The 18939-nt window shown below is 44.5% G+C and overlaps 2 protein-coding genes across 3 annotated transcripts in view; one reads left to right on the forward strand and one right to left on the reverse strand.

Moving 5' to 3' along the window:
* The first annotated feature begins 2516 nt into the window (after window positions 1–2516).
* LOC132893786 (cardiac phospholamban-like) lies at window positions 2517–16466 on the forward strand. 2 transcript variants are annotated; one of them, XM_060932919.1, is made up of 2 exons: window positions 2517–2602; window positions 15489–16466. In XM_060932919.1, exon 2 carries the CDS (start codon window positions 15582–15584, stop codon window positions 15738–15740), a length of 159 nt encoding a protein of 52 aa, XP_060788902.1. In that variant the 5' UTR covers window positions 2517–2602; window positions 15489–15581; the 3' UTR covers window positions 15741–16466. The 2 variants fall into 2 exon arrangements, with proteins under 2 accessions (XP_060788902.1, XP_060788903.1); XM_060932920.1 differs by having other exon boundaries at window positions 15493–16466.
* A 998-nt stretch (window positions 16467–17464) lies between these two features.
* Window positions 17465–18939, reverse strand: part of fam184aa (family with sequence similarity 184 member Aa) — a 160342-nt gene continuing 158867 nt past the window's right edge. The window contains exon 17 of the mRNA XM_060933674.1: window positions 17465–17542. Within this exon, the coding sequence (XP_060789657.1) occupies window positions 17534–17542 (9 nt within the window). The 3' untranslated portion in view covers window positions 17465–17533. The remainder of the gene's footprint in view (window positions 17543–18939) is intronic.

Here is an 18939-nt window from a genome sequence, read left to right on the forward strand (position 1 = left end):
CGCCTCTGGCACCAGCTCATATGCCCACAGGACAGCCCCTTTAAGTTTATCATATTCTAGGCTATCAGTAACCGAGAGCGACGCGCAAGCTTCTTGGGCTTTACCACTTAGCTTGCACTGTAGCAAAACTGCCCACACCTCCTGTGGCCAGCTTAATGCTACAGCGATTCGCTCGAATGCACTAAAATAGGTCTCAAACTCGGCCTCGCGGAACACCGGGACCAGGGGAATGTTTTTACCCACATCTAAGCCCCCTCCGGTCAGAGATGGTGGCGACTTGGTCACCACCCCCGACCCTGTCTGCAGTTCCAACTGCCTCATTTTAATCGCCATATCTGCCTCCAGTTTCCTCAATTCCAACTCCCTCCGAAGTTGGAATTCCCTCTCACGCTCCTCCTTCTCCAGCTGGAGGCGAGCGAGGCGAATCTTCAGCCGAGCGTCAATCTTCGAACCAGGGGAGGACTCGACTGAAAAGGGGTCAAATTGCGGTAGAGTGACCGGCTTCTTTTCCCCCAGCACACAGGAGCGAGGAGTCAACCCAGTCGGCTGGGCCTCAGCCGGCTCCTCCAAAGGAGAAGAGGGGTGGCTCACCGCAACATTTGTCTCCCCGATACCACTTGGGAATTCCCCGGGCGCCGGGCTAAGCACCCCCTTAGCCACTAGAGCCTCCGCAACGGCAGCCTTCAGGTCACACTTACGGAGAGAAAATGGGACGGAGACACCATAGTGCCTGGCGATTTCAAATAAGTCCCGTTTCCTACACTCCTCCAACTGACCCCACGTAGGACCAGCCGCAAACATCGCTACATCAAATGTCACCATGGCTAACCAGCCCCCCCCCCAGCCAACCTAGCCCACGACTAATAGTAGCGCTACAGCCACAAAACAAAAGAGCACAACTAACCCACTACACAAAACAGACCCACCGGCTAACAGTTCACCCCCGGTTCCTACCTAACCAAAACTTCACCTACCTCAATCTTCTCGGAGCGTGCCGGGCTCGAGGCGACTTTAAAGGCTATCCCTTGGCGGCCGGAGCCCCGAACGCCTACCCCCGCCAGGGAAGTATATCCCTGCCCAGGATTACTCCAAAAACAAAAAAGGCAAAATAATAAACGAGTGCCTGATGGAAAGACTGAAATCAGCCTAGCTGGACACTCACCTATCTCAACCAGGGAGACTGTCAAAAACCACACACACGCCAGTGATCCACGACTAAAACCATCTCCTTCAATGGAGAGCTCCCGGACGAGCCCCCACTTGTTACGTTCCCCGTGGCAAATAAGGGATGGGGGAAAGCAACAGAGATAAACCAAAAAGACCCGGGAGGAAAAAGAGGACAAGGAGGCAGACTCAGGGCCGAAACGGAAACCATTTTTATTCACAAAATAGAAAAAAAACAACAACTAAAGTCACTGGTCCCCAAACAAAGGAAAATCAAACACAAGAGCCAGGTTTTCTCACCAAAACTACAACAAACAAACCACAACCAAACAGGTCCAGGATTACGCATGCTCCTTTCCCCTTAAAGGAGCAGCACGCTCTCTCTAGATGCAGCTCTCAACTCTCTCTCCTAACTGTCACCGCCACAGCCCACCGGCTCACACACTCTCTCGAAAGGCATCTCCCTCTCACTTTTAACATGGCCCCTCAACAAGGTGAGTGGGAACAGCTGCGTATAAGAGGAAGAGAGAGAAAGAGAGAGAGGAAAAAACCACACACGCACCCACACATAACCACACACCAGAGGTGGAAAAAACCCGGGTGCAGAAAGTAAAAACCCTGCCACATTTTTGCTCCAGCCAATTCAATGAACCAGCTGATCCTAATTACCACATCCCCTAAGCCAGGTTGATGAGCTAATTGGTGAAATCACCTGTGTTGAGAGCACAGGCAGAAGGAAAACCTAAGCAGGACTTTTACTTTGTCAATCCAGTTTTTCCACCTCTGCCACACACACACACGACCCCTGGCACCAGGGTCGTAACAACCAGTACATGCTAGAAAACTATAAAATGTAAACCAGTATGTGAGGCAAGATGCCATATATCTTACGTCTTATGTATTTGCAGGACCCCCCCCAGCAGGTTTGCTAGTAAAACATGTGTGTGTATGCAACAAATACCAAATCTACTTAAAGATTAATAGATATACATAATTTCCATCATGTCTAATGTACATACAAGCCAATATGTTATTCAGTGTCATTAATGAAACAATTTGCTAATACATAAACACGAACTTGGCTAAGTTGCTGCATCCTGTACAAAATAATTCCATCAATGCTGCTTTATACTTGAGTTTTGTTTACAGTAAATAAACTGAAGGAGAATAAATCATACATCCAGCACAGGTGAATAATGCAGGCCGGTGCTTGTATGATTATTTATAGTGGTGTTTCTTCAGTTTCACAGAGGTCACAGAAATGGTGTCTGTCGCCCTCTTCTTTGTCACACTGTGACTTTTCCCCACCCCTTCTGTTCTTCCTATAAACATAACACCATGAACACAGACACTGAACAGTTCAGTTCTGCTCTCTAGCTCAAGCTTGGAAGTGCTCATCACTTCTATTCAGCTTTAGCACCTTTCTCCACTTCTAACGGTAAGAAACCCTTCATTATGTCATTTGTATTCTTCTTATATCACTATGTGTGCGAAACAGTCGGCAGTTTTTTTAAAATTGATGACAAACAGATTGCTGATCACTTTGACAGCTTAAATTTAGAACCCTGCTGATCAGGTTACTGATTTGTGTAACTAACTGCACATTGATGAACTACTGAACAAACTAGTCGTGAAAAACCTCCTTTTATAAGAAAGTGTATATAAATGAAGTCACAGACCGATAAGGAAAAAAAAAAACACATATGAACACCACAACATATTTGCATGTTGTAATAAACTACATCTGGTGAATTTGTCTTTATTCAAATGATACAGAACAAAGTCAGGCTTTGTAAATATGGGGAGGTTTCATTAGTCATTACTGTAAAACTGGCAGGACTGTAATAAAGGTGTACTATTATATTGTAATGCATCTAATGTAATATGATATAATATTATTGGTAAATATGCCATTTATTGACACAGAAAAAGACAATGTTCTCTCTTTTTATGGTGACAAGATAAATCTAGAAACAAAGGGAAAAATCCAAATGATCAAAGCCAATAGTATTATAAGAAATTATCTTATAAACAAGACATGATCACTTAAAAATGTTATTTTCACTTTCAAAGTCAAGTGCTTAAGACAGACTTCCACTTTGAACTCATATCTATCAGAACTGACCCTGAAGGAATAAAACCTGATTATTTTTTTTACAACAGCACAACCCAAAGTCTTTTATTCCTCTTATACCACAGCAACATTCCAGCACTAACAATTTTCATTCATTAAAGAATGACACATTTTATTGTTATCCATTTCGTGTTACATTTTATGTTGAGGAACATCTGTGAGACAAATGAGTTCCTGTTATCCCTGACATTGTAGCAGCTATAAACAGCCTTTCTTTTTCCCTTCTTTTTTGAAGTTCAGAACATCATGTTACTGAGAAACCACAAAGTCATCTGTCCTGAAAACTTTCCCATTTTGGAAAATTTAAAACTGTTACAAAGTGCTGACACTGGAGACTCCTTCCATAAGTGTCAGCTCCTCACAGAAAACGTCACCACATCAACAACACATTTTGTAAAAAATGTTGTGGTGGAGCATCTGCCATACAAGATGAATCAGAACCTTTCGAGCCATCAATTTCTAGACTTCAGCAATGTTGGATTCTAGAAAGAACTGTATGAAGGTAAACAGAGTTGGTGAATGCTGGCTTAGATAATATCAGATTCAAGGAATCTTCTGGGAGTAACTCAGGGAGATCATGTTCACACATTTCAGTTAACATTTAAACATGAACTTTTGCCTCAGTGACTGCAGCAAAGATTGCAACTTTATCCTTAGCAGACTGACATTTTCCCAAGATATAAAGGCCTCTAATTTCATACTCATGCCAACATCAATCATTATCAAGATATGTTTGATATCCAGGAAATCCTGCCAGAACAATTTGAAAATATTAAATGATAAGCTTCCTGAGTAATCTACATCCTGAAAGACCTTAACCATGACCCTAGGAAAGAACAAACAAGCACAAAGCTGTGGTCGAATTGTTAAAACAACAACAATAACAACCAGTCATTATGAACAGGGACCTGTTACTTTTATCCCAAACCACAGTTTACAGTAAAACCCCCATGTGGACAAGTCAGTTAGCTACAAAAGTGCAATAGTCCATTTAATGTTATATTTATCCAAGTGGGATCAATCAGATGAAAGTCAGATGGTTTTCCCTGTAATCTTTTTTGCTATTTAAGAACAACAACTACTACTACTACTGAAGGGCACTCGGTAGAGTGCATACCTCCACCAAGCCACATACTGTATTATCAACATCAAACTCAAATCACTCGAACCTAGAATAATACTAAAGCTGTACATCAATGTAGCGGTTCTCACGGAAGGGCGGAGCACAGAAGACGGCAGGGCAGAGTTCAGGTTGATAATGCGTTTTTATTGTCACACTTTCCAGTGACCAATTGCCGTATAACCGCAGACACACACAACCGGCGTCTGATTTGGGGAAGAGCTCCCTCTGCTCTCGCTCTCCCTCCTTAAGTAGGGCTCGGTCACTGGGAAGACACACAAACACAAGTTAATTGACGTCAGGTATAGTGATTCTGCCACTTACCTTTCCTGACTCCACCCTCCTGTCACAGACCGGCACTTGACCATGCCCCCGCTGCCACAATCAAATTTCATCAAAATGCGTTCACTACTTTTTGAGTTATGTTGGGAAATAACAACAAAAAAAAAACCCCAACCAACCAACCAACCAACCAACCAACCAATCAAACACACACACACACACACACACACACACACACACACACACACACACATACTGGATCCACATACATATCTGGATTTGCATTGAAATCTAATCAATTGTTCCTTGGCCCATGGCCCACCTTTTCTCAGAATTTCATCAAAATCCGTTCACTATATTTTGAGTTACTTGGGAAAAGTCAAACAAACAGAGATGAAAACATAATCTCCTCCAGCAAAGCGAGTGGAGGTAATAAACTAGAGCATCGCGTCCTTGCACACCCCTCAATTTAAGACTTACTGATCAGGAGTGTGTGTGTGTGTTTGAGCAAGGAAATCTCTATCTCTAGCCGCTTTATCCTTCTACAGGGTCGCAGGCAAGCTGGAGCCTATCCCAGCTGACTACGGGCGAAAGGCAGGGTACACCCTGGACAAGTCGCCAGGTCATCACAGGGCTGACACATAGACACAGACAACCATTCACACTCACATTCACACCTACGGTCAATTTAGAGTCACCAGTTAACCTAACCTGCATGTCTTTGGACTGTGGGGGAAACCGGAGCACCCGGAGGAAACCCACGCGGACACGGGGAGAACATGCAAACTCCACACAGAAAGGCCCTCGCCGGCCCGGGGCTCGAACCCAGGACCTTCTTGCTGTGAGGCGACAGCGCTAACCACTACACCACCGTGCCGCCAGCAAGGAAATCACACTGGGAAATTAACTTTGAGAATTTTGCTGTGTAAACATACATATTTGTATGGGCTAGACATACATGTCAATAAATGAAATTGTTCCAATTTCTACAACCCCGATTCCAAAAAAGTTGGGACAAAGTACAAATTGTAAATAAAAACAGAATGCAATGATTTGGAAGTTTCAAAATTCCATATTTTATTCAGAATAGAACATAGATGACATATCAAATATTTAAACTGAGAAAATGTATCATTTAAAGAGAAAAATTAGGTGATTTTAAATTTCATCACAACAAAACATCTCAAAAAAGTTGGGACAAGGCCATGTTTACCACTGTGAGACATCCCCTTTTCTCTTTACAACAGTCTATAAACGTCTGGGGACTGAGGAGACAAGTTGCTCAAGTTTAGGGATAGGAATGTTAGCCCATTCTTGTCTAATGTAGGATTCTAGTTGCTCAACTGTCTTAGGTCTTTTTTGTCGCATCTTCCGTTTTATGATGCGCCAAATGTTTTCTATGGGTGAAAGATCTGGACTGCAGGCTGGCCAGTTCAGTACCCGGACCCTTCTTCTATGCAGCCATGATGCTGTAATTGATGCAGTATGTGGTTTGGCATTGTCATGTTGGAAAATGCAAGGTCTTCCCTGAAAGAGACATCATCTGGATGGGAGCATACAGTATGTTGCTCTAGAACCTGGATATACCTTTCAGCACTGATGGTGTCTTTCCAGATGTGTAAGCTGCCTATGTCACACGTACTAATGCAACCCCATACCATCAGAGATGCAGGCTTCTGAACTGAGCACTGATAACAACCTGGGTCGTCCTTCTCCTCTTTAGTCTGAATGACATGGCGTCCCTGATTTCCATAAAGAACTTCAAATTTTGATTCGTCTGACCACAGAACAGTTTTCCACTTTGCCACAGTCCATTTTAAATGAGCCTTGGCCCAGAGAAGATGTCTGCGCTTCTGGATCATGTTTAGATACGGCTTCTTCTTTGAACTATAGAGTTTTCGCTGGCAACGGCGGATGGCACGGTGAATTGTGTTCACAGATAATGTTCTCTGGAAATATTCCTGAGCCCATTTTGTGATTTCCAATACAGAAGCATGCCTGTATGTGATGCAGTGCTGTCTAAGGGCCTGAAGATCACATGCACCCAGTATGGTTTTCCGGCCTTGACCCTTACGCACAGAGATTCTTCCAGATTCTCTGAATCTTTTGATGATATTATGCACTGTAGATGATGATATGTTCAAACTCTTTGCAATTTTACACTGTCGAACTCCTTTCTGATATTGCTCCACTATTTGTCGGCGCAGAATTAGGGGGATTGGTGATCCTCTTCCCATCTTTACTTCTGAGAGCCGCTGCCACTCCAAGATGCTCTTTTTATACCCAGTCATGTTAATGACCTATTGCCAGTTGACCTAATGAGTTGCAATTTGGTCCTCCAGCTGTTTCTTTTTTGTACCTTTAACTTTTCCAGCCTCTTATTGCCCCGTCCCAACTTTTTTGAGATGTGTTGCTGTCATGAAATTTCAAATGAGCCAATATTTGGCATGAAATTTAAAAATGTCTCACTTTCAACATTTGATATGTTGTCTATGTTCTATTGTGAATACAATATCAGTTTTTGAGATTTGTAAATTATTGCATTCCGTTTTTATTTACAATTTGTACTTTGTCCCAACTTTTTTGGAATCGGGGTTTTATATATATATATATATATATATATATATATATATATATATAGGGCGGCACGGTGGTGTAGTGGTTAGCGCTGTCGCCTCACAGCAAGAAGGTCCTGGGTTCGAGCCCTGGGGCCGGCGAGGGCCTTTCTGTGCGGAGTTTGCATGTTCTCCCCGTGTCCGCGTGGGTTTCCTCCGGGTGCTCCGGTTTCCCCCACAGTCCAAAGACATGCAGGTTAGGTTAACTGGTGACTCTAAATTGACCGTAGGTGTGAATGTGAGTGTGAATGGTTGTCTGTGTCTATGTGTCAGCCCTGTGATGACCTGGCGACTTGTCCAGGGTGTACCCCGCCTTTCGCCCGTAGTCAGCTGGGATAGGCTCCAGCTTGCCTGCGACCCTGTAGAAGGATAAAGCGGCTAGAGATAATGAGATGAGATGAGATATATATATATAAAACCTCTTATGTACATATATTTTTATATATGGAAATTCAACATACGGTGGTGTGAAAGTGTTTGCCCCTTCCTGATTTCTTATTTTTTTGCATGTTTGTCACACTTAAATGTTCCAGATCATCAAACAAATTTAAATATTCGACAAAGATTACACAAATAAACACAAAATGCAGTTTTTAAATGAAGGTTTTTATTATTAAGGAAAAAAAATCCAAACCTACATGACCCTGTGTGAAAAAGTGATTGCGCCCCTCCCCCCCGTTAAAACATACATTAACTGTGGTTTATCACATCTTTGGAAAACTGAGTTCAATTTCTCTAGCCACACCCAGGCCTGATTACTGCCACACCTGTTCTTAATCAAGAAATCACTTAAATAGGACCTGCGTGACAAAGTGAAGTAGACCAAAAGATCCTCAAAAGTGATCACATCATGCTGCGATCCAAAGAAATTCAGGAACAAATGAGAAACAAAGTAACTGAGATCTATCAGTCTGGAAAAGGTTATAAAGCCATTTCTAAAGCTTTGGGACTCCAGTGAACCACAGTGAGAGCCATTATCCACTAATGGCGACAACATGGAACAGTGGCCGGCTGACCAAAATTACTCCAAGAGTGCAGCGACGACTCATCCAAGAGGTCACAAAAGACCCCACGACAACATCCAAAGAACTGCAGGCCTCACTTGCCTCAGTTAAGGTCAGTGTTCATGACTCCACCATAAGAAAGAGACTGGGCAAAAATGGCCTGCATGGCAGAGTTCCAAGATGAAAACCACTGCTGAGCAAAAAGAACATAAAGGCTCATCTCAGTTTTGCCAGAAAACATCTTGATGATCCTCAAGACTTTTGGGAAAATACTCTGTGGACTGACAAGACAAAAGTTGAACTTTTTGGAAGGTGTATGTCCCATTACATCTGGCGGAAAAGTAACACAGCATTTCAGAAAAGGAACATCATATCAACAGTAAAATATAGTGGTGGTAGTGTGATGGTCTGGGGCTGTTTTGCTGTTTCAGGACCTGGAAGATTTGCTGTGGTAAATGGAACCATGAATTCTGCTGTCTACCAAAAAATCCTGAAGGAGAATGTCTGGCCATCTGTTCATAACCTCAAGCTGAAGCACACTTGGGTTCTGCAGCAGGACAATGATCCAGAACACACCAGCAAGTCCACCTCTGAATGGCTTAAAAACAAAATGAAGACTTTGGAGTGGCCTAGTCAAAGTCCTGACCTGAATCCGATTGAGATTGTTAGGACTAGGACTGTTTTGGCCTCTAGAGGCCGCTGTTATTTCCTTTTCATGTCGTGTTTATTTTGGCCTCTAGAGGCCGCCACTGTTCCTGTGTTTTGTGTTTGTGTTAATTGCCTAATTATCTTCACCTGTGTCCTTAATTAGTTTGTCTATTTATACCCCTGAGTTCAGTCCTCTTGTCACGGAGTCTTTGTGCTGTTATGTTTATCTCCAGTTTCCTTTGTACTGTGTTTTTTGATCTTCTTAGCTTTTGAATTTTTGCACTTTGCTTTTCTTTTGGATTATACTCTTTGGTTTTTTTTTGTCTTTTGTTTTGCCCTGTATATAGTGTATATAGTTTAAATAAACCTTTTGATTCTTTTTCTACTTCCGCCTCACGCCTCTGCATTTGAGTCATCCCCCTGGTGGCCTAGTGGGGGTTTGCTGGATTATCACACCAACGAACCAGGTTCGAATCCCAGCAAAACCCTAACAGAAAGACTCCGTCATGACCGACTCAGCAGAGGCTGCTTCAACTGTCTACCCGGCCAACCTTCAGGGAATTATGGCAGCTTTGACACGCTTCGGAGCGACCATGGACGCTCATGGACGTACGCTCACCAGCCAACGTGAGGCCCTCGCTCGCCACGAGGAACTGCTTCAGCAAATTGGGAAAACCCTGGCACAGCTGACATCTCTGCCTGCATCTCCTGCTCCTGATCCAGTTCCTGCTCCTGATCCAGCTCCCACTCCTGCTCCAGTGCCTCCTGCAATGCTGCCTTCTTCACCTCGCGAACCCAGCCTTCCTGCACCACAGAGGTATGACGGCAAGCACAGTGAGTGCCGAGAGTTCCTTACCCAGTGTCAACTCACCTTTGAGCTTCAGCCTACCACCTACACTACGGATCGCCGCAAGATTGCCTTTGTGATCACCTTATTAGCTGGTAAGGCGCGAGCCTGGGCTACTGCTATCTGGCAAAGACAGGGACCTGAGTGCTTTGATTTCCAGCTGTTTTCTGAAGAGATGCTTCGGGTCTTCGATCAGGCAGACATCAGTACCGACGCAGCCCGAAAGCTCATGTCCATCCGGCAAGGAGGAAGCGTCGCAGATTACGCCATCTCGTTCCGAACACTCGCAGCAGTAAGTGGATGGAACGAGACTGCCCTGGTGTCAGCCTTCCACCATGGTCTGTCTGACCCCATCAAGGACGGTCTGGCCTCTATTGGATGCCCAAGTGACCTCGAAACCCTCATCTCACATGCTATTCGTCTGGACAACAGGATGAGAGAACGCCACCAAGCCTTGAGCCCCCCCAGCCTCCCTACCTCTACCTGGAGACCGTCTACCTCCTTCAGTGACTGTCCAGAACCCATGCAAGTGGGTCGTACTCGCCTCTCCGCATCTGAGAGGGAGCGCAGAAGGAGGGACAAGTGCTGCATCTACTGTGGCAAGCCTGGTCACTTCCGAGCATCATGTCCCGAACTCTTGGGAAAAGGACCGCCCCGTCCAGCCGAGGGAGGGTTGTGACGGGGCCTACCCTCTCTCCCGGACTCCCTGGCCAAGGAATCTACATCCCGGTCTCCATCTCCTGGGGTGAGTCTGTCCACTCTTGTCAAGCTTTGATAGACTCAGGGGCGGCTGGGAACTTTATGGATATTCACTTCGCCCAAAGCATCAATATTCCGACTGCACCTCTTGAAGTCCCACTGTCTGTGTCTGCCCTCGATGGCCAAGCGTTAGGTGATGGAAGAGTCACCCAAGTTACTTCTCCAGTTTTCCTCCAGTCTCAAGGTCACAAGGAAGAAATATCCCTGCACCTGATTCCTTCACCTGAGTTCCCAGTTATTCTAGGCCTTCCTTGGCTTACTCGCCACAACCCTCGCATAGACTGGGTAACAAGCCAGGTTGTGGAATGGGGCCCTGCATGCCATGCCTCTTGTCTGCTCTCTAGCTCTCCTGTGTCTCCTGCCGAGCCCCCTGATCTCACCGAGTTATCTCAAGTTCCCACAGAGTACTGGGATCTCAAGGAGGTGTTCAGCAAGAGCAGGGCCGCCGTTCTTCCTCCGCACCGGGCCTACGACTGTGCCATCGACTTGCTCCCTGGGACTACCCCTCCTCGTGGCAGACTGTTTTCACTCTCTCAGCCAGAACGCAAGGCCATGGAGGAATACCTCAAAGATGCCCTGGTCTCTGGGTTTATTCGACCCTCCACTTCACCTGCTGGAGCCGGCTTCTTCTTTGTCGGCAAGAAGGATGGGGGGCTCCGACCATGTATTGATTACAGGGGCCTGAATAAGATCACTGTGCGCAACCGATATCCCCTTCCGCTGATGTCCACAGCTTTCGACCTGCTCCAAGGCGCCACCGTCTTCACCAAGTTGGACCTACGGAACGCATACCACCTCATCCGTATCCGACAGGGAGACGAGTGGAAGACTGCCTTTAACACCCCGTCTGGGCACTACGAATACCAGGTGATGCCCTTCGGACTCACCAACGCACCAGCTGTTTTTCAGGCCCTAATCAACGACGTCTTAAGGGACATGATTAACCTATACGTTTTTGTCTACCTCGACGACATCCTTATCTTTTCCAAGACCGTGCAGGAGCACCGCCACCATGTCCGCCAGGTTCTCCAGAGGCTGCTACAGAACAATCTGTTCGCCAAGGCCCAGAAATGCGAATTTCATGTTCCCGAGGTCTCCTTTCTGGGATTTATTGTACGGACAGGCCAACTCCAAATGGACCCTGCCAAGACCCTGGCCGTCCGGGATTGGCCTACTCCCAAGTCCGTTAAGGAGGTTCAGCGGTTCTTAGGATTCGCTAACTTCTACCGCAAGTTCATCAGGAACTTCAGTTCTGTGGCAGCACCCATGTCAGACCTCACCAAAGGGACAGGTGGATCTTATGGCTGGTCTCCTCAGGCAGAAAAGGCGTTCAAAGACCTCAAGGACCGCTTCTGCACGGCACCCATTCTGGTTCTCCCGGACACCTCCCAACCATTCATCGTGGAGGTGGACGCCTCGGACAGTGGTGTCGGCGCGGTGCTCTCTCAACGTTCGGAAGGAAAGCTGCACCCCTGCGCTTACTTCTCCCACCGCCTGAGTCCTGCTGAGTCCCGGTACGATGTGGGGGATCGAGAACTGCTAGCGGTCAAACTGGCCCTTGAGGAGTGGAGGCACTGGCTGGAGGGAGCACAACATCCATTCCTGGTTTGGACTGACCACAAGAACCTGGAGTACCTCCAGCAAGCCAAGAGACTGAACCCTCGACAGGCTAGGTGGGCCCTGTTTTTCAGTCGGTTTGACTTCACCCTCTCATACCGCCCCGGCTCCAAGAACACCAAACCTGACGCACTGTCCAGACTGTTCTCTGCCACTAACAGGGAGAATGAAGTCGGGCCTATTATCCCTGTGTCCCGGATTGTGGCCCCTGTCCGCTGGGGTATTGAGGAGGCTGTCCGACGAGCCCAACGCCAGGACCCCGGTCCTGGGACGGGGCCACCAGGCCTCTTGTACGTCCCACATCAAGCCCGGGCCAAGGTTCTCCAGTGGGGTCACTCTTCCCCTCTCACCGCCCACCCGGGAGCTCGGAGGACCCTGGACTTCCTGAAAAGACGCTTCTGGTGGCCTAACATGGAGAAGGAAGTAAGGTCATTTGTCCTGTCCTGTGAGGTTTGCACCAGAACCAAGAACCCACGACAGCGTCCCCAGGGTCTCCTGCATCCTCTGACCATTCCCCGGCGTCCCTGGTCCCACGTGGCAGTCGACTTTATCACGGGTCTCCCTGAGTCACAAGGTAACACGGTCATTTTGGTCTTAGTTGACAGATTCTCCAAGGCCTGCCGCTTCATACCACTGTGCAAACTCCCCTCTGCTCTTGAAACTGCGAAACTTTTGTTTAATCATGTCTTCCGAGTCTTTGGTCTTCCACAGGACATCGTCTCAGACCGAGGGCCCCAGTTCTCCTCCCGAGTGTGGCACGGGTTCTGCAAGGTCATCGGAGCCACTGCCAGCCTCTCCTCTGGGTTTCACCCACAGTCCAATGGTCAGACGGAGAGGCTCAACCAGGACCTGGAAACCACCCTGCGAGGCCTGGCTATGGATAACCCGACATCGTGGAGCACCTGGCTGCCATGGGCGGAGTACGCCCACAACACCCTGCAGTCATCGGCCACCAAGCTGTCGCCATTCCAGTGCCAATTCGGGTTCCAGCCACCTCTGTTCCCGGACCAGGAGGAGGACGCGGGGGTGCCCTCAGTCAACCAATATGTGAGACGGTGTCGCAAGACCTGGAGCAAGGTCAGGAAGACCCTCATACAGACCTCCAGAACCAACCAGACTCAGGCCAACCGCCATAGAAGACCTGCACACGCTTTCCGCCCTGGGCAGCGTGTTTGGCTGTCCACTAAGGACCTTCCACTGCGGGTGGAGAACCGCAAGCTTGCTCCTCGCTACATTGGCCCCTTCAAGGTGGTGCGCAGGGTGAACCCTGTCTCCTACCGGCTCCAGTTGCCCCGGACTCTGAGGATCAACCCCACTTTCCATGTTTCCCTGTTACGGCCCGTACTGACGTCTACGTATGCCCCTGCCCCTAGGAACCCCCCACCCCCCCGCATCTTCCAGGGGCAGACTGTGTTCACTGTGAATCGCCTGCTTGACTCCCGCCGGGTCCGCGGCGGGTTGCAATATCTGGTGGACTGGGAGGGCTATGGTCCTGAGGAGCGCTGCTGGGTTCCTGCTCGGGATGTCCTTGATAAAGAACTATGTCGGGACTTCCATTCGGCCCATCCGGATCGCCCTGGGAACGTCAGGAGACGCTCCTAGAGGGGGGGGGTCCTGTTAGGACTAGGACTGTTTTGGCCTCTAGAGGCCGCTGTTATTTCCTTTTCATGTCGTGTTTATTTTGGCCTCTAGAGGCCGCCACTGTTCCTGTGTTTTGTGTTTGTGTTAATTGCCTAATTATCTTCACCTGTGTCCTTAATTAGTTTGTCTATTTATACCCCTGAGTTCAGTCCTCTTGTCACGGAGTCTTTGTGCTGTTATGTTTATCTCCAGTTTCCTTTGTACTGTGTTTTTTGATCTTCTTAGCTTTTGAATTTTTGCACTTTGCTTTTCTTTTGGATTATACTCTTTGGTTTTTTTTTGTCTTTTGTTTTGCCCTGTATATAGTGTATATAGTTTAAATAAACCTTTTGATTCTTTTTCTACTTCCGCCTCACGCCTCTGCATTTGAGTCATCCCCCTGGTGGCCTAGTGGGGGTTTGCTGGATTATCACACCAACGAACCAGGTTCGAATCCCAGCAAAACCCTAACAGAGATGCTGTGGCATGACCTTAAAAAGGTGGTTCATGCTTGAAAACCCTCCAATGTGGCTGAATTACAACAATTCTGCAAAGATGAGTGGGCCAAAATTCCTCCACAGCGCTGTAAAAGACTCATTACCAGTTATCGCAAACGCTTGATTGCAGTTATTGCTGCTAAGGGTGGCCCAACCAGTTATTAGGTTTAGGGGGCAATCACTTTCTCACACAGGGTCATGTAGGTTTGGATTTTTCCCCCCTTAATAATAAAAACCTTCATTTAAAAACTGCATTTTGTGTTTACTTGTTATCTTTGTCTAATATTTAAATTTGTTTGATGAGCTGAAACATTTAAGTGTGACAAACATGCAAAAAAAAAAAAGAAATCAGGAAGGAGGCAAACACTTTTTCACACCACTGTATGTACAAATATTATATTTGCATATGGGAAATACAAGTTACTTTTCTCTATTTTTCATCGATAACTGTCATACAGACATGTCCACATACTGTAAATCTGTTTGAGATACTAAACAACTCAAAAAAGCCATTTGAGGTGAGTGTGTGATGATTTAGTTATGATGTTTTGTCAATTGCTAAATTCTTAGTTAACAAATTATTTTACTCAGCAATATCTTCATAACTAAGATGAAAAACTAAGAACAAATGTCAAACGAGAAACGTCTTGACTGAAAAATTATGTAATTTTTTTTGACTGAACTACTTGCCTTAACATCTAAACAATGTAGGTATTTGTTGCATTTAAAGGAAAAATACAGCATGATCTAAAATTTTTGAAGTTTTTATAATTTAAACTTCATTTATTGTCATGTTGGACTATTTACACTATGGTTAGCAGTTTCCTACATTACCCACAATGTCTTTCAACTACCTGCTTATAGTGATGTCAGTGGGATCACTTCATCTCATGAGTCCTCATGAGCACGAACTGCCAAACTAGCACCAAAATCACAAATATTTTATTATAAACATATTTAATGTGCTTTGGTGAGTTTTTCTTTAACATTTTACTTTTTAACATGATCAACATGATGTGCCCCAGTTTAGATCTTACTTTCTATTACCTCCCCACATAATCTTGATTTACTATAAATACCCACAAGTGTGACATCTTGTCATCAGTGTGTGGTTTGAGCCTCCTTTCACACCTGCTCAGAATAGCTCAATCATTCTTTCTCTCTTTCTGCTTTGATGAAAGACAGGAGTAAGCGCTAGCAGCTGACAGTATTGCAGCTAAGTCCCCTGGGTGGTCACTTTTCCTCCTGTCTATCTTTCCTGATCCTTCGCCACAATGGAGAGAGTTCAGCACATCACCCGCTCGGCCATACGCAGGGCCTCCGTCATTGAGGTGAACCCGCAGACCAAACGCAACCTGCAGGAGCTCTTCGTCAACTTCTCACTCATCCTCATCTGCCTGCTCCTCATCTACATCATTGTCCTGCTGTTGTGAGAATGGAGGACATGCGTGGCCAAAAGAACCTGAAGCCTGGATGGAGTGTGGGACAAGAACAGGACTTTACTCACGTTATCGCTGGTTTTTATTACACGGCGTGATCATATTCAGAATTTAGGATTCTAGATTTTTTTTTAGATATTTTAATTTCTTACCATATGCACTACAGTCACCAATATTTACTGTACACCAGCCTACACATGCAACTGAATCAGATGTCTATATGATTATACTTCATAAATACACATTATTATCCAAGAAAAAAAACAGGAAATGAAATTTCAGATAAAGGTATTTAGCATACATGTTGTCTCAGGAGTAAGAGGGCCATATAAATAAAATTAAAGGTGCAGTCTATGATTTTTTTTTAAAGAAAGCTTTTCTATATGTATTCCAGTTATATAATATTGAAGACTCCTGCAATATTCGATATTCACTATATTGCTATGCAATGAATCTCATCTCATTACTTTATTTGTTTCTGGCTTCTGTTGACATTTTTCTGGCCCAGAAATTCCCATCAACCTCACCAAAGAGCTGCTTAAAAGGCAACCCATGAGGCATCTGTACAGTCAGACAGGGCGAGGAGAAAGAGAAGGCTGGTCAATGTTTTAATCATGTTTGCAATCAATTCTCAGCCAGCAGAGGGCGCTAAATGTTACAAAAAATTATATTTACAAAATCAAACATTTTGTCTTCCCCCAAAAAGTGTCCTGTACTTTTGTTTCCTACTTTGTAAATAAAGAATAAAGTATGTCAAAAAAGTAAAAAGTTTACATTGAAGGCATATTGTTTGTGTCACGTTACTAATAAGACTTTTCTTTAGTAACCATTCAAACCTGAAATCAAAATAATGAATAATAATTAATTATTATTAAAAATAATTAACATAATTAACTACTTCTAGCTCTGGATCCACTGCAAGCCTGACCAGGAATCTGAAGTTGATTATTTTCCTATAATAGCATAGCCTGGAGTGTTTTATTCCACTTATGCCACAGCAATACACCAACAATGACATTTTTAAACGTATTAACAAATGACTCTTTACTTTTTTTATCCATTTATAGATACATTTTATATAAAGGAATGTCCACAAAGCCAGTTAGTTCCTGTTATCACTAACATTATAGCAGCCAGAAGAATATCGTACGATTTTAACCGTTTCTGTAAAATAAATGCTTCCACTGCATCTAATTTTGTACAAACAGAAAATTTAAATGCTGTTAAGGTTATAAGTGAAGGTTTACAAATACAGGCCATATTACAGTATAATTATGTATATAATATAATGCATAAAAGTACAGATCCACACTTATTTACGTTAACAATATTTATATAGACATTTGAATTTGAAGATACAAAGATCATTTTATTTATTTAATCGATGGTTTATTGTTCGTAACAAGACAATATAATACAAATATAAACAATTAATTGTGCAATTAATTGTAAATTCATTTTCAGAACTGGCAAGACAGTATTATTCCAACAGTTTCGGTCCTTCAAGAAGAGATGATCTGATCTGTGCATATGACTAAATCTGATATAGCTCTCCTCTCATATTGCATTAATGCCCAAGTCAAAGGAATATTATTATTATTATTATTATTATTATTATTATTGAAATAAAAACAGGAAGTGAAGTTCACAGTGAAGTGCATAACACAGACTAATGGACAACTGAAAAGTGCTGTTTCACATGCTCTTCAGGTGGAAAGTGTCAGAACGAGAAGTATTGAGACAAGAGTTCCTGTGGCTCTTCTGGTGCTACTGTCGGATCTTCGTTCTCAGGAGGGCTGCCGGACACACAAAACACACTGGGGTTAAGCAGGCAACAATAGATTACAGAATTGAACCATGAAGAGATAGGCAACCTAAAGCATAAACCTAAATGGTTCAGCAGAAAAGTATTTACTTGATTGCAGGTTCAAATCTTGACAACGCTACAGACTTACTTAGCCAGGTGTCCTACAGAGCAAAATTGACTGTGCTTTTAGTCTGGGATGGCGTACTGTCTTTCCTCTATCAATTACAGCCACACTAGCCTATTATGGGAGACTGTGAGCTTGTGTATGTGGAAGAGAGTAGACAGCACTTTGATAGTTCTGTGACTCATGTGCCTTGTAGGAAGCACGTATCGTCTTGGCACTGGTAATAAGGAGGGGTAGTGGGAGGGGTGGGAACTAGCAAGAAATTGTGGACAAATTAGGTAAGAGAGAGGGACAGAGAGAGAGAGGCTTATACATGTGCTCATATGGTCTATTCACATTGGATTCCTTTTATATTTAGAGGTGGGGTAATGTAATTAGGTGGTGTAGTGAGGCACTGCCACCTCACAGGAAGAAGCTTCTGGGTTTGAGCCCAGTGGCCAATGGGGGCCCTTCTGTGTGGAGTTTGTATGTTCTCCCCGTGTCTGCGTGGGTTTCCTCTGGGTGCTCCGGTTTCCCCCACAGTCCAAAGACATGCAGGTTGGGTTAACTGGAGGCTCTAAATTGACCGTAGGTGTGAGTGTGAATGGTTGTTTGTCTCCTTGTGTCAACCCTGTGATGACCTGGCAACTTGTCCAGGGTGTACTCAGCCACTATCCCATAGTCAGCTGGGATAGGCTCCAGCTTGCCCGAGACCCTGCACAGGATAAGTGGTTACGGATAATGGATGGGTAATATAATTATTACTGGAATATCTCAGTCCCATCTGAATTTAACATAATCAATACTACAAACTTCATGTGCATGCTTCTGGAAAGAGTATACCATATTCTACCATATTTTTAAAAAGCAGAGTACTATATACAGTACTAGTCAAAAGTTTGTATACCCTTACTCTACTCATTCATCGTTTTTTCTGTATTTTGACTATACTCTACATTGTAGAACAATACTGAAGCATCAAAACTACATATAACATATGTATCATAACATATGGAACATACAAGGTTAGTCAAAATTATGTTAACACTTAAATGGTAGAAACCATTTATTCACAAAACATACATCATATGTGCAAGATGATTTACAGGATGGTCTCAACCTGTTCACCATCGTGTTCAACACACAAAAACCAGCGAGCAACAGTACCATTTAATCTGTCACCCATGGCGTACGTCTGTCTGCAGGAGAAAAATAATCCATTAGTGTTAACATAATTTTGACTAACCCTGTATATGGAATTATGTGGTAAACAAAAAAAGTGT

The sequence above is a fragment of the Neoarius graeffei genome, chromosome 11, assembly GCF_027579695.1.
Source record: "Neoarius graeffei isolate fNeoGra1 chromosome 11, fNeoGra1.pri, whole genome shotgun sequence".
In the NCBI taxonomy this organism is placed as follows: Eukaryota; Metazoa; Chordata; class Actinopteri; order Siluriformes; family Ariidae; genus Neoarius; species Neoarius graeffei.